This window comes from Anoplolepis gracilipes, chromosome 6 (assembly GCF_047496725.1).
Source record: "Anoplolepis gracilipes chromosome 6, ASM4749672v1, whole genome shotgun sequence".
Taxonomy (NCBI): Eukaryota; Metazoa; Arthropoda; class Insecta; order Hymenoptera; family Formicidae; genus Anoplolepis; species Anoplolepis gracilipes.
In genome coordinates, this window is record NC_132975.1 from 15101259 (window position 1) to 15115552 (window position 14294).

Sequence of the window (14294 nt, forward strand, 5' to 3'; positions counted from 1 at the left end):
AAATATTAAATAATATTTTCGGCTTTTAATGTAATTTTCAACGGCTATATACTTTTTCCATGTTATACCGTCGCGCGAATGAGGCATCTTTCTTTATTACCGCGTCGTATTTTTTCTTTCTGAAACATCCGGTCCCTTGTTTCACCGTGAAATTACGATAATTTATATCATAGGTCATATTTACCGAATTTTGGCCGACTTATATATGAAAGACATTCATTTAACCGGCTGACAGGAAGTCAATATATCTTTCACGAACAAGAAATACGCCTGAAAGTGAAGATGATAAAGCTCAAAGAACGCCACGTGCAAATAGACGTATGGCAGAGATAAGAATACGTTATTACGGAGGGCGACAATGCTCTCTTACGGATTTACGCTTTATTTGTGATCTATAATGCAGGATATGCAGTAGTGTGTTTCGTATTTGCTTACCATGTTCCATAGCAAGGTGCACTGAACAGCTTGTTGCAATGGTACAGCGACTATTTATCCTCGCGGCTTATTCCACCCATCATTGAATATAAAGACCTCCGAAGCACCGAATTCATCCGTCGTAATTTGCAAATTCAGCTTTATTCTACGTTTGATCCTAAAAGAAATTCATTTTTTTTTACTATAATTTGTGTAACGTGTATCAATGATGCAGCATTGTAGCATTTTATCAGCTACATAATTTATAAAATATTAATATAGTCATATACACATATGTTTATATATTGTATATATATATATATATATATATATATATATATATATATATATTTTTTTTTTATAAAACTCTTTTAATTTTTAAACGTAAGATGAAGATGATAGATAATGAATATGATAGATTAATGTTCAATATAAGAAAAAGAGCTCATTAAATTTTTATAAAAATTGTATATTTCGAACGAATATACTTTATATATTTATTACTCATCATATTTGAGATACATACTGTATACATTATATATATGTGTAATTTATGATAATATAATTATATATTAATACATAGTATATCAGTAATAAATATACGAAGAGTTTTATAAAAATTGAACGAGCTCTTTTTCTTACATTGAACATTTGTCTATCATTACGTTGAAAAATATCGAGCTACGGTCGCACGGAGTTCACTTGATGAAACTATCGCACTATCGACGCGATACATCATATTTACGCATCATGCAGCTATCGTTCGATAGATATTTTTTCTCTGATACTACATACTAGTAAACGATATTTATTTTCGATAAGTGAATTTCTCGACAACTAAATACTTACTTGTTTAACAGTGCCTGGTGGTTACGATCACGCGGAGTTCACTTGACGAAACTGTCGCACACTCGCATCACCGGCGTGAGAAACTGTATAAACGCATAGTAACACTCACCCCCGATACGTTTTTCGGCAAGTGATTCTTCTCACCCGATGCCGCGATATAATTACGATAGCGATCGTAATCACGGCGTTAATCTAAACGATCGATTAATTTTTCCGCCCACTCACGATACTCGCGCCCGCGATTATATTTAATACTTTCACATCGCACGTCCCGAACACGTCCCGCGCAAACGATCTCGCACCACACAATGACGCGCACAAGGGCGCCAAAATATCTCAATATCTCAATTTTCGCTTCCGTAGGCCCCTCGAATCCGATTGGTTCGAGACGCTCCGCGAATCAAACCGTCCGACGTCATCCAAGTCTAGTCCTATTAAACGGATAGTACATGCATTTGGCGCTAGTTTCTTTTAAATGACTTTTCTATTAAACGAATAGTACGTGCATTTTATACTAGGTTTTTTTAAGCGTGACGTTTTTATTAAACGAATAGTACATGTATTTCATACACGCGTACGCGTTAGTTTAGGGTTAAATATGCATGAACGTGATATTATAATGCATATCTATTACAAATTATGTGTATGTGAGTAACGCGCGCGTATCTGTGCGCGACACGAGTGTAAAAGATTAATCCAAAGTGGTATCTTAAGATGATATTAAACGAGAAACTATATTGAAAAGTACGAGGAGAAATTCTCGGAACCGGGCTCGCTTTGTTTATAATATACGATAATGTAAGTCTATATCCATTTAGAAATGCGACAATGTAAATGTAAAGTATCACGTGGAACAGGTAATTTCTGCGGAAATTGAAACGAGATAAACACGCGTGACACTAAAAAGATAGAAAAGATAGAAAATCATAAAAGAAGGAACGAAACGTCTCACGATGAAGAATAAGACTTCGAAAAGTTCTGAAAACGCAAGGTTTCCCTTTGTCTCTCTTTCTTCCTGAGTTTCTATTCTTTTTAAGAGAACAATATATATATAAACCATGTGCTTATCTCTTTTCATAGAAATTGTCCTTGATATAATTGTCGTGTATTGTATGTATCGTAACATTTCTAACAATAAGAGCGTTGGAACGCACACGTGCATGCACAAGACAGCTGATTGTGAATTTGCTTTCGAGAATCTCTTTCTATCCTTGTTAGAATCGCTCGCTATCTCGTTTCACAACATCGCCGCTTATATATGTATAAACAAAGTGGCGGAACTCGTTTCTCTCTCTCTCTCTCTCTCTCTCTCTCTCTCTCTCTCTCTCTCTCTCTCTCTCTCTCTCTCTCTCTCTCTCTCTCTCTCTCTCTCTCTCTCTCTCTCTCTCTCTCTCTCTCTCTCTCTCTCTCTCTCTCTCTCTCTCTCTCTCTCTCTCTCTCTCTCTCTCTCTCTACTCATACGATACGTCTCTTGTCATGTTTCTCTGTTTCTTGCTTGTTAGTACTGTTTCGACTATCGCGAGGATCAGTCTAAATTTTTCGTAAATGTCACTCGTGTGTGTTATTTAATACATGTAAGTGTCATCGTCACAATGTGCGTTATTCGAGCGGTAATTCATATTAAATACGATACATGTTAATTTCGTTAATTTAATAGAAATTCACGTTCAAATATAATTGACGATATTTAATTTGCATTCCGAGAATCGAAAGTAATATTTCTGATAGTAGATATTCTAACGGAAACTTTCTATCGAAAGTCTATACATTTGCGGTATCATTTTATGATGTAAATATTATCGCGATCGTGTAAAAAAATAGAATATATTGATCGCTAATGACGACTAGCGCCAAATGCATGTACTATTTGTTTAATAGGACTAGCCTTTGATAACGTCGCGACAGCTTGATTCGCGTAGCGTCTCGGACCAATCGGAATCGGAACGGTCTAACGGAAGCGGAAATTGAGATATTTTGGCGCCCATTTGTGCACGCCATTGTTTGGTGCGAGGTGATTTTCGTGGGACGTGTTCGGGATGCTTGTGATGTCAAAATATTAAATATAATCGCGAGTATAGTGAGTGTTGGAAAATTAATCGATCGCTTAAATTAACGATGTCATTATGATCGTTATTATAATTATATCGCGGTATCGGGTGAGAAGAGTCACTTGGCTCGTCACATCCGAGTTACGGCTATATTTTCGGTTGTTATATAAAATAAATATCGTCTGTGTAGTATCGGGAGTGTCGAGAAAAATATCGCGTCTATAATTCGGTCAAGTGAATTTCACGAATCGCAGACAGCTATGTAACTTCAAATATTATTACAAGATGAGTAAGGGTCCAATATACGTCGTTCATCTTGATTTTTTTTAAATTCACATATTTTATGAAATATGAAAACTAAATTCAAAGACATTATTGTTTGCATTATTTTTTTATAACCGTGTTTGAATATAGTTGTATATACAACATTTGCTTTCTAATAATATATAGAGTGTATTATATTAAAAAAAAAAAAAAAAAAATGAATGATATATTACTCTCTCATTTCGTAGCTCCCAAGCCTTGCCACGACACTCCTCTTACATATTACATAAGGGTATTCCACTCTAATTCCCGCGGTATGTTACGCATCTGTGACATATCACTGGACGAAATAACATTTCTAGTTTGAAAGTACATAATGATAAAAGTTTGACAACGATCGCGCGAGGAATGATTGCGTTATTAATTCCGCAACTTGTTACAGGTGGTTCGATCTCGATGACAGACGCCAGTGGCAAGCCGTACATCGGCGGGGCCGGGAACGGATCGACGGCGTCGGTGGCGACTTCCGGGAGCGCGACCAGCACGGCCTCGCCTCTCAGGAGTTCGCTGAAGAAGCCGAAACCGCTCGGTATCCACAATCCCGGCTTCTCGGCGCACAGCCCGACCCTGTCTAGAAACGGCTCGCAGAAGAAAGTGCGTATACAGACGCACTCGACGGAAGTTTAGCCGACGCCTTTCTCTCTCTTGTCACGTTATTGACGCGAGAGTTTGCTACGTAGTCACAAGTGTCGATCGTTTAAAGACGCCGTGACAGGGAACGAGACGACGGCGACGAGACATCTGCTAGAAATAGTTCACGAGGTATGTCTCATTAACGGTAGGTGGTCCCCGATATTATTGTCGTTAATTTTCGTTCGCAATTAAGAACGAAATCGAAGTTTGTGTCTAGCTGCTTTGTCATAATCAGGTGACATCGCCCGATGATTTCAATATAATGGAACTTTTAATTAATTCCGAAGATGAAAATCGAATCGCTCGTGAGAAAATCATTACTACGACGCAATGTAAATAGGTGGATAAACGCGATCGATAATCGCTAGAGCTTTCCGAATTAAATATTAAGCGAATCCAGATCAAACGCGAGATTGACGGTAACTCGTTATGTATTAGATCACTTTACACTTTTCTACTTATATATTCTTACAGAATTCTATTCGATATAAATCGATTAATAGAATGAGAATAGTAAATTATAAGAGTACTGGCAAGAAAATAGAATGGACGAAAATAAAGAAATATATCAATGTTGGAGGAAACAAATAAAAATTAATATTGTTATATAAATATGATAAAAATCGTTATCGTGATGTATGTGTAATAATAACAGAAAAATTAAATGTATTATATAGTAATTATATAAGTGTGTGTGTGTGTGTGTGTGTGTGTGTGTGTGTGTGTGTGTGTGTGTGTGTGTGTGTGTGTGTGTGTGTGTAAGGTAGAAAATAATAAATTCTGATTTATAATATTGTAAACATTTTTACGAAATGTCAGCAATAAAATTCACACATATCACATACGTTTATACAGGGTATTCAAATCAGAAATTTACAATTCAATATCAATTATGCTTATCGTAAATAAAGGTCGACTCTTATTTCTTTAAAAAATTGTTGAAAAATATATTACAACAAAAATATGAATTTTTATTAAACAAGAATAAAAAAAGATATTATTAACTCTAACAATATTTTTTTATCACCAAATTTATTAAGTGAAAAATATATGTATGTATAAGTGCATTCTATTCCAAGGCTCTATAACAATTCCATTTTATTCTCTTGCCTTATTAAGTACACCCGTATTTACACGCCAAAAGAAAAAGAACTGATAATGAACACAAATCATTGGAGTAATACAGTAATATAATAATCATAAAACAATTTCTCGCTTTCTTCGTGAAATTTGAAGGCGAGGCCATACAAACGATGCAAAATTCATATACGTACGTGTTTTAAAGTCATTACGAATCTGATAATAATATATATAATAATCTGAAATCTCCATTTTACACATTTTTTATTTTCAATTGAGGAATTCGTTAATCAATTTATTGGGAATTTTTAATTAGATTTTAATTAGCTTTTCAACTTGTTTAAAAAATACAAGTAAGTACCAAATAATCTTGCTTGTGATATAACATATGATCATCGCACGTGTTGCCAGAAAGTTATTTTATTACGTAACCGTATTCACGCGAACTGCAATAGATAACCTTTGCTATCACCATTTAATTAAGCGTAACGTCGGAGTTTAATTGAATATTAAGCTCGATAAATTAAGTTGCAAAGTTTACAACATATACGGTCTCTATACATTTGTTATATACTCGCATACAATTATTACGTTTCTATCGTAATTAGATATGTATTGTGTATTTTAATTGAAAAACTCGACTGTTAATATAGTAATAGTTGTGTAAAATGTTTTAAAATTTTCAAAGGCGACGATATATATATATATATAGTAAACTGCATTAAAGTATGTATAGATTTCTATACAAGCACGGCAATGAATCGTTACCGAATTTAATAATTAACACTTTTTTTTATTTAATATGTAAATATTTCAATGTTACGTAACTGCATATTATTATTAGTATTATCAACTATTTTCCGTCCAAACAAGTACTTTGTAACGTTTAGTATTAATGTTTATTTCTTATTGAAATAATATTCGTGATACATCGCACTTATTACGTAGAAATTGTTACACATTTTAAAAGTCACAATTTAATTAAGTTGCATAACACAATTCGATTTAATAAGAAGAAATTATATTAATAATTAAGAGTTGCTTGCACCAATATTGATTAATGCTAATTACAATCAAGTTAACATTGTAGCACACTTTGTATAACAATTGAATTTTAATGTAGAAGGAATTAATGATTTTATAACTAATTTTTTTATATTGCAAAAATTATAATTTTCTCTTAAGAGATATCGTTATCGTTGATTATTACTGTTCGGTTAATAACGGATTGCCGTGAAAGTCCCAGGATACGTGATACGTTTTTTTTCCCCTTTTCTTTTTTTATTTTTTTTTTCTTACATTATTTTATCCCTATAGTAGTATACTCTTACTTTTCCTCGCCGTGAGAGGAAGGTGAAATTATATTGTAGCACATCACATCCGTCCAGCCCTACGTAGGCAGCTAGCCGTGAAACGGCAAGAAAAAGAGATATATATATATATATTAAAAATATATAAATATATTTATATTTTATAGTGGTTGTTTTAATATATTATATATATATATATATATATATAAAGAGAGACAAAAATTATATATATACAAATCTACGTATGTGTATACTTGTGCACGCGAGACAAAAGTTTATTGCTCGCGTGTTTTGCCTCGTAAAAATCGGGACATATCTTTGTTTTTCTTTTCTTTTCTTTTTTTTTTATTTTTTTCTTTTTCCACCCGAGTAGTATTATTATATTTTATCGCTTATAATTTCTTTATCTTTATAGAAATTATTGTTATCATGCAATCTGTGCGTACCTTTATTTTCAGAGATATTTATGTGACGCTGTTTGAGAGCCGGCCTCGTTATAATATTCGTACCGCGAAATTACGATCGTTCAGGATCGTCCCTGAAGGTCGTTTGATCCAGATACTTTCCTGAATGATCGTCTGTACGTATTGTACGAATCGAAATTTAATTTATTATCGCGCGATTCTCGTAAAAAACTTGCGGTCGTATTGACGCGAAATTAAACTAGAAATTAAGATCTATTTAGTAAGGCGAATACGCAGCGAGATTAAATCGCGACTCCCTAAGTATGCAATATGCTCTTCTATTGAGACTTTTGTAAAAGGTCTTCACCTGATCATTCGTTCCAATATATCTCATTGCGACGTATCGTGTAACAATGAACTAAATGTTGCGGCAGAGGCAATTTTGCGTCGGTATAAAAATAGACATCAAATTGCCAATCTACAGTTATAATGAACGATAAAGAAATATTATGCAATTACCAAATCATTTACCAAATCTTTGAAGCACAATAGCATAAAAATCATTCCACGTAATTTTAATTATCAATTTTGCACAAGTTCTAAATGGTTCAAAGAATTGGAAAATTGATTTTGAAATATTTCTTACACGCTGATTGCAAAATTATCACTGCAGCTGCATTCCCATGTTATTTCGCGATACTAAGATTGTTGTGGTATGTTTCGTTTCATTGTTATCGTTCACTAGATAATGTTAACAATTAACTTCTATTATTCTATATTGATTTAGATACTGAACCGATCAACGATGTAATCGTGTACACTGTACATATCTATATACGGATATTCGTTCACGTTCAAATTCGGACAGCACATTTGTCACATTTGCACCTATCTAGGTACTTGTTAAGCCGACTGTTTTTTGTAAAGTTCGTACGTATTCGACGATATTACGACCGTGATGTAAGTGCTCGTCAAGGACGGCACAGAAAAATTCAATATAATAAACGCGTTTCAATAAAATGCATTTTTCAGAGGATAGATATTCATTGATTATATCGATTAAGCTGTTATATTGACGTAAGTATTCCACGAACATCACTGTCGCGTGTGTCAAAAATTACACGGTATACAGTGACACCTGTCCATCTTGTCCTGATACTGCTTATCCTTTTCATTAAACTGTATAACGATATATTAATAGTTACAATTGTAAAACAATATTAATAACTTTTAAAAGTTATTTTTGTACATTTCTAAATTATTAATATTTACAAATATTTTATATTTTGTGATATATATTTTTTATAAAATACTTGTAAATAACTTTTTTGGTATTTAGTATTAATTATATATATATATATATATATATATATATATATATATATATATATATAATGATGGATTAAGGAGATTACAAAGTAATTTAAAAGAAACGGATATATTAATCTTATAGAATATTGTTGTATTACTGATTAATAATAATTAAGAAACACTGAGATATTTTATTAAGTATAATGATAATTTAAAAAAAGGAGGAATATTCGAAGAAATTAATTTTATTTATCAGATATTAGTTTGATGTGCGATGAGGTTGAAATAAGATGCAACGCAGGATAAAAAATTAACTTTTTTTATTTATTATCTAGATTGAAAAAAAACTTATCGACGACGATAATATGACGCCTCCCTCACGGCAGTTTGCGATAATAATCACGTCGTAGAGAGGACGAATTAGAAAAGACGAGTTAAATTTGACTCTCGATCGTTGACAAGTAGCGAGATATAACAATTTCCAGACTGATGTCGAGCAACTGCGACAATTTTAATATTTACATCGCGAAGGCTGAGGTAAAATGTTCTACGTATGCGTTCCACATCAGTTTTCCTATCCTTTCGAGCAGCCGTCCAACAATGTCAAGGTCCGTCGCGAAGGGTCGATAAGACGTCGTTGCGAAACGAGAATGCGCATTCCGTCATAGAGATCCCTCGCGAGGAGCACGAGGACAATATTTAATCTAGGAACCAACCGACATTTCGCGACAATGAGTTCTCGTGAGGTCACGAGAAACGGAGGGATACTTTTTTTTTTCTTTTTAGACTACGCCTAATCAACGACAATGATTGCCGCTTTATCGAATCGAGATTCGAGATCAATTGTGCGAGACGAAGAAAGATGTGTGTTTATCGAAGGATGACGCATTTTTTTGCAGAAATGACAGAGCATTGTGATAAATCGAGTCGAGACGATGGCTGAAAGAAAAACACATACACATCAAAAGGCTTTGTGAGAAAAATATTCCGAGTTTTTATCTTATAAAGTATATCTTCAAGCATAGGAGAAAATACAAATTTTTCAGCTAATGAAAATAGTTACTAGATTAAAAATTCTCAAAACTATGTTTTTTTTTTTTTTTTTTTTTTTTTCATAGTCATTATCTCGACTCTGTATTTTTACAAATAACAAATTCAAACATTATCTACACTTTTTCAAGTTTGCATATTTTATAATCAACATGTCGACAGTTATGCAGATATAATAAAGCTGCCAGTAGACATTTGCCTTCCTTTCCTTCTTCATTCTTCGTTTATAGAACTTCTTTTTATGTTCGTGAACTTTCTTATTTATGTTTAGAGCGATATTTTTGAAAAGTATACAAGAATACAATATGCTACTGTCTGCTTTAGGCTGCTACATGTTTATTGAGAATATATCGCTGTTTCTCTCGATAAATCTTGCGGCTTCTCACTTTAGAAAGAATAACAAACTTTATAGAATTGAGTCCATAGAAGGAAACTTGGTGTCTCTTCTTTGTATAAAACTGTTTTTACTACAATAATTCAAACTTAATATTTTATTACATGATAACTGAGAAAAATATTTGTTTATATTGCTGCCGGTTTCGCTTAAAACATCCTCGAATTATATCGACTTTCAGATCGTTACAACTAAATTTTCATCGAAAAATTAAATTTTTATTTATAAAAAAAAAATGTATTTGCTTTTACGTACATAAATAAAAATAATAATAGTTAAAAGAAATCGACAATCAATGTCCGAAATCTCGATTCGATATATCGATCGTGAATAATTTAAAAGTATCCCTCTCGATCCTTCGGCGCGCTAGAGATCAGTTCCCGCCTCTTCCAAACCGGCTGTACGCGACTTTGAGTCGTCGTCATTGCCGAGGTGGCGGAGGACGATATCGCTGACGTGGACGTCACGCCCAGCGACGTCTTGCCAGCTAGGGTGTCGGCGTCGGGTATATGGCGTGTCTGATGCCTCGTGTCCGTATACCGCCTCTTCGTGTACTTTTTGCTTTCGCTGGAGGTCACCGGTGAGTTCTTGCTCGTCTGCAGGGTCGACGTGAGGTCGACGTCCCGCCGCGAGATCTGCAGCATTCTTTCGATATCAGCGGTCTTGGACCTGAATCACGAGACCGTACGAATTCGCGTTAGATCGCATCAAGTATTCGTAAAATTTCGACAAATTTACATTTTTTTTTTTTTTTTTTTACGAGATTACACAAAAAGAAATTATTTTTATCTCTTTATAAATTACACTTGATCAGTAATGTTGACCGTGATATTTCTCTTATATTAATTGTAATAAATTTTCAAGTATGTGGAAATAATTATGCGTTTGTAAGAAACTGACTGTTCTAATCCAGACAAAGTTGATTAATATAGCTTAGAATTAATAGAGACTTCTATCGAAATTTTGCGTTAACTTTATTATTTACTTGCGACTTGAAAGCTATTTTGTAGAAGAGTCTATATGCGTAAAACGATAAACTATGTCTTAAACTTATGAAATAACGAAAGTTTACGTGATATGTTTTCAACAACTATTTATGAGGTAAATAGAATTTCGTTACAACGGTTACATGCAGGATGGATCTTTTAATGTTTCCACACACGCATCAATCTTAATAAAAAAAAATCATCCCAGCAACTGGTGTATCCAGCAAGTCGTATAAAAGTTTGCGGAGACTTTACAGCTTGTGAACGAGAGGAGGAAGGAGAGGAGGCAGAGGGAAGATAGAGGGAGGTATAACCGCAACAGAATATACTCGCCTCAAAACCGCACCGCCGATGCTGGTGATGCTCGGGGTATACAGCGGCGCCGTACTCCTGGCCGCTTCCTGCTGACCAGTCGACCTGCCCACTTGCTTAACCTCGCTTGAGGTCGTGAACGAGACCCTCTGGAGAACCGCTTGCTGATCCGGGATGTACGAGACGGCAGTGACCGCGCTATCGGGACTCGCCGGGGGCGACGACGCCCACGACGGCGGGGAGCTCGGCGCTTGATCGCCTGACAGGGTCGCCGAGGAACCCACAGCGCTGTCACTTCCGTGTCTTCCACCTGAAAGCGATATTAGATTGAGATCCGTGCAATCTCACGATTCGAGGTTTTTAATTCCATGATAAATTGTTACAAGTATATAGCATGTTTATATATACATAGTTTATTTGAAATTTACAAGGTTGGATTAAACTTCTAATATTTACATGTCCTTGATAGTTTATTTAGAGAAGATCTTTTGAAAGCTTTAGACAGCTGATTTATTTCTTCTTCTTAATTGCTACTATATTATTAAGATGTGTTGTCACATATCTATAGCTATATGTATATTTTACAATTTATTTGAAATTAATGTTTAACGCGAATTAATATATTATATACAGTATATATATATATATATATATATATAGATAATTTATTATCTGGAAATAATTTCACTTTAAAATTATATATTAATTATGTATAATTTGTATACATCATGCTTGTTTTATTCCTGCAACGACATCAAATTATATATAAAACGCGAACCTTCGCTACAACCAGAGATAGATCTCTGCCTCTGCCGCCTCGGGGGAGCACTCGGTTGCTTCGGTGCCTCCTCGATGTAAGGAATGTCCGGATCGTCGAGGTTCAGGGTGAACGCGTCGGACATGGGTATGGTGAGACTAGCGGTAATCACTACTGGCGAAGATCTTCGGCGAGGATCAGACGGATCTTCGCTTGATCCGCTATCAACACTGTTGCTTCTGCCCTCCTCCTTTCTCCGGCTTCCTGGTCTCTTGGGCCGTCGCGGCCTTGGTCCTATGTCACCGCCGACGCCGGCAGTCTGATGTAGACATTGCTCTCTCGTCCACATCTGAAGCGAGAAAATTGTTCTATTTCCGATTAACAACATTACGTAATGTAACTTTGGAGATGAGACAACGTTTAAATAACGATGAGATATTGAGATATAAAATTATATTTTTCACGTAAGTAATCTTGTGTAATTTTAGATTTTCTCTCTCTTGGATTTTCTTGGAGTTTAAAGGAATTTTAGTATTTAAACTTTTTTTTTTTTTTAATTTCTGAAAAACGTTGCATTCGCATGCATTCTGCTAAAACTCAAAATTGTGCAATTTCGAGAAAAATGTAACTTTAAAATCATAGATTGTATATCTGAACACATAATTGAAGCATTTAAAAAAGAGTAGTTTAAATCTAAAATTTAGGAGAGTTTAACATTAAGAATTAATCTTGTAATTACGAGTCTAATTCATTCTTGTTCCAAACGTTTAAATTACGCATTTAAACACAATGTTCGTCGAGAGAGAGGCTTTAGTGACGTTCATAAAAGCTACCCCGCTTTTTTTTTAAGTCAATTCCTTTGTCTGTCTCTCATCTCAAGTTTCAAACGTTAAATTTAACAATCGGATAAACGGATATAAAATGTATGATCGTAGCACCTTTCTCGTCGACGTCGTCGTTGCCGCGGTGTTTGTTGACATAGTCAGCGTCTCCTCCACAGAGAACGTCTCCGCCTCGCTACAGGGATCCGCATCATCTCCGCCTTGTCTGCAAAAGCACGTGCGGAATTTTACGTCGACATTTGCGTCTCGATATTGTTACGCTACGATTCTCAAGGGCGTAAATATGCGAAGAACATCCTTACCTCGTGGCATCGATCGCGCTCATGAACGAGAGACTCGACGCCCGTTAGGTCAAGGACAAAATTCATAACTCCAAAAAAAAGAATAAAAAAAAAAAAAAAACACTTTTTTCAAGAATATAAAATATTCGATAAAATATTTTATGGAATATAAAATAGCTCAGAGATCAATATGTAACATCGTCAATTTTTATCAAGTTTACCAAGTTTACAACTTTAAGTCTGTAGAACCAATATAATCATGACAATTCAGAACAAACGTACATACATACTTATCTTGTAATCTTTAATGTAACTCATATAGCTAATATGTGTTGTTTCTATAACTTTCTGTTGAACTGGATTTCTTTATTTCCTCCTAAAGCTACAGAATGTTTAAATGCCATTGACTCTATCAGATTGAGTAATTACAAGACAAATATGATAATGATAAATAATTATACACAAGCGATAAATATTTATATTTCACAGATACTATTAAATTATACGAAACGCTGAAAATTCCATTCTAAAAGCTAATAAAAAAGGAAATTTTCGTTTTTTGGCAACGATAGAGATATTCAGAATCATCGCGAATCGCGGTATAAAACGATTGAAATGCCCCTGCATCTTTTCCGCGGTTATTAATAGACGATCGATTATTCGCGAAGACGACAACAAAGCGCGATACTTACTCCTCGACGCGACGAGACAGAGCGATATCCAACTCTGCTGGATGGGTGTCCATCATGTGTTGGTACACTTCGTCCAGCAGTGCCGTTGGTACGGTGAACAAGGTCGATGTGTGTTCTAGGAGTGCCCGCATGACATTTATCACGTCTATCCTTTCTTCGGCCCTCTCTGCCGAGACCTCCGACCTCATCTGACTGGGCTTCACGCAGTGCAGGATATTCGGGGCGAATACCTGGAACGCGCGTACAATCATATTTTTTTTATTTTGCGCATCGTCCACAATGTATCGATGTATCGATTTCTGGTTTAATTAACGAGGCTTTTTTCGTCGCGGTGATTGACAAAAGCGCGTGTCGACTGTCGAATTAATGAATCTCTTGCTTCAATTCCCGCGATATAACAATACGATTGACGTAACAGATTTTGTGCGAGACACAAAATCAAAGTTAATTTTCAAACCGTCAAGTAAACAATTTCTCGATGTTGTCTGCATATGTAATTAAAAAGAACGTAACGACACGAGCACGCTTATAATTACGAGCGGTGTAAATCGATTTTTGAGAAATATACATTATTTTATATTTGTAAAAACGAGAATTTTCAAATATA

General features: G+C 34.8%; 3 protein-coding genes across 3 annotated transcripts in view; 1 reads left to right on the plus strand and 2 right to left on the minus strand.

Moving 5' to 3' along the window:
* LOC140667263 (uncharacterized) overlaps positions 1 to 1506 on the minus strand; it is a 63744-nt gene extending 62238 nt beyond the window's left edge. The window contains exons 1-2 of the mRNA XM_072895021.1: positions 1264 to 1506; positions 436 to 592 (exon numbers count right to left, since the gene is read on the minus strand). The gene's annotated coding sequence lies outside the window, so the exon portion shown is untranslated. The remainder of the gene's footprint in view (positions 1 to 435; positions 593 to 1263) is intronic.
* Positions 1 to 8082, plus strand: part of LOC140667255 (uncharacterized) — a 43323-nt gene extending 35241 nt beyond the window's left edge. The window contains exon 6 of the mRNA XM_072895007.1: positions 4018 to 8082. Within this exon, the coding sequence (XP_072751108.1) occupies positions 4018 to 4262 (245 nt within the window). The 3' untranslated portion in view covers positions 4263 to 8082. The remainder of the gene's footprint in view (positions 1 to 4017) is intronic.
* A 594-nt stretch (positions 8083 to 8676) lies between these two features.
* Positions 8677 to 14294, minus strand: part of Rhogap102a (Rho GTPase activating protein at 102A) — a 29982-nt gene continuing 24364 nt past the window's right edge. The window contains exons 8-12 of the mRNA XM_072894989.1: positions 13688 to 13917; positions 12811 to 12919; positions 11894 to 12221; positions 11137 to 11425; positions 8677 to 10486 (exon numbers count right to left, since the gene is read on the minus strand). Of these exons, the coding sequence (XP_072751090.1) occupies positions 10153 to 10486; positions 11137 to 11425; positions 11894 to 12221; positions 12811 to 12919; positions 13688 to 13917 (1290 nt within the window). The 3' untranslated portion in view covers positions 8677 to 10152. The remainder of the gene's footprint in view (positions 10487 to 11136; positions 11426 to 11893; positions 12222 to 12810; positions 12920 to 13687; positions 13918 to 14294) is intronic.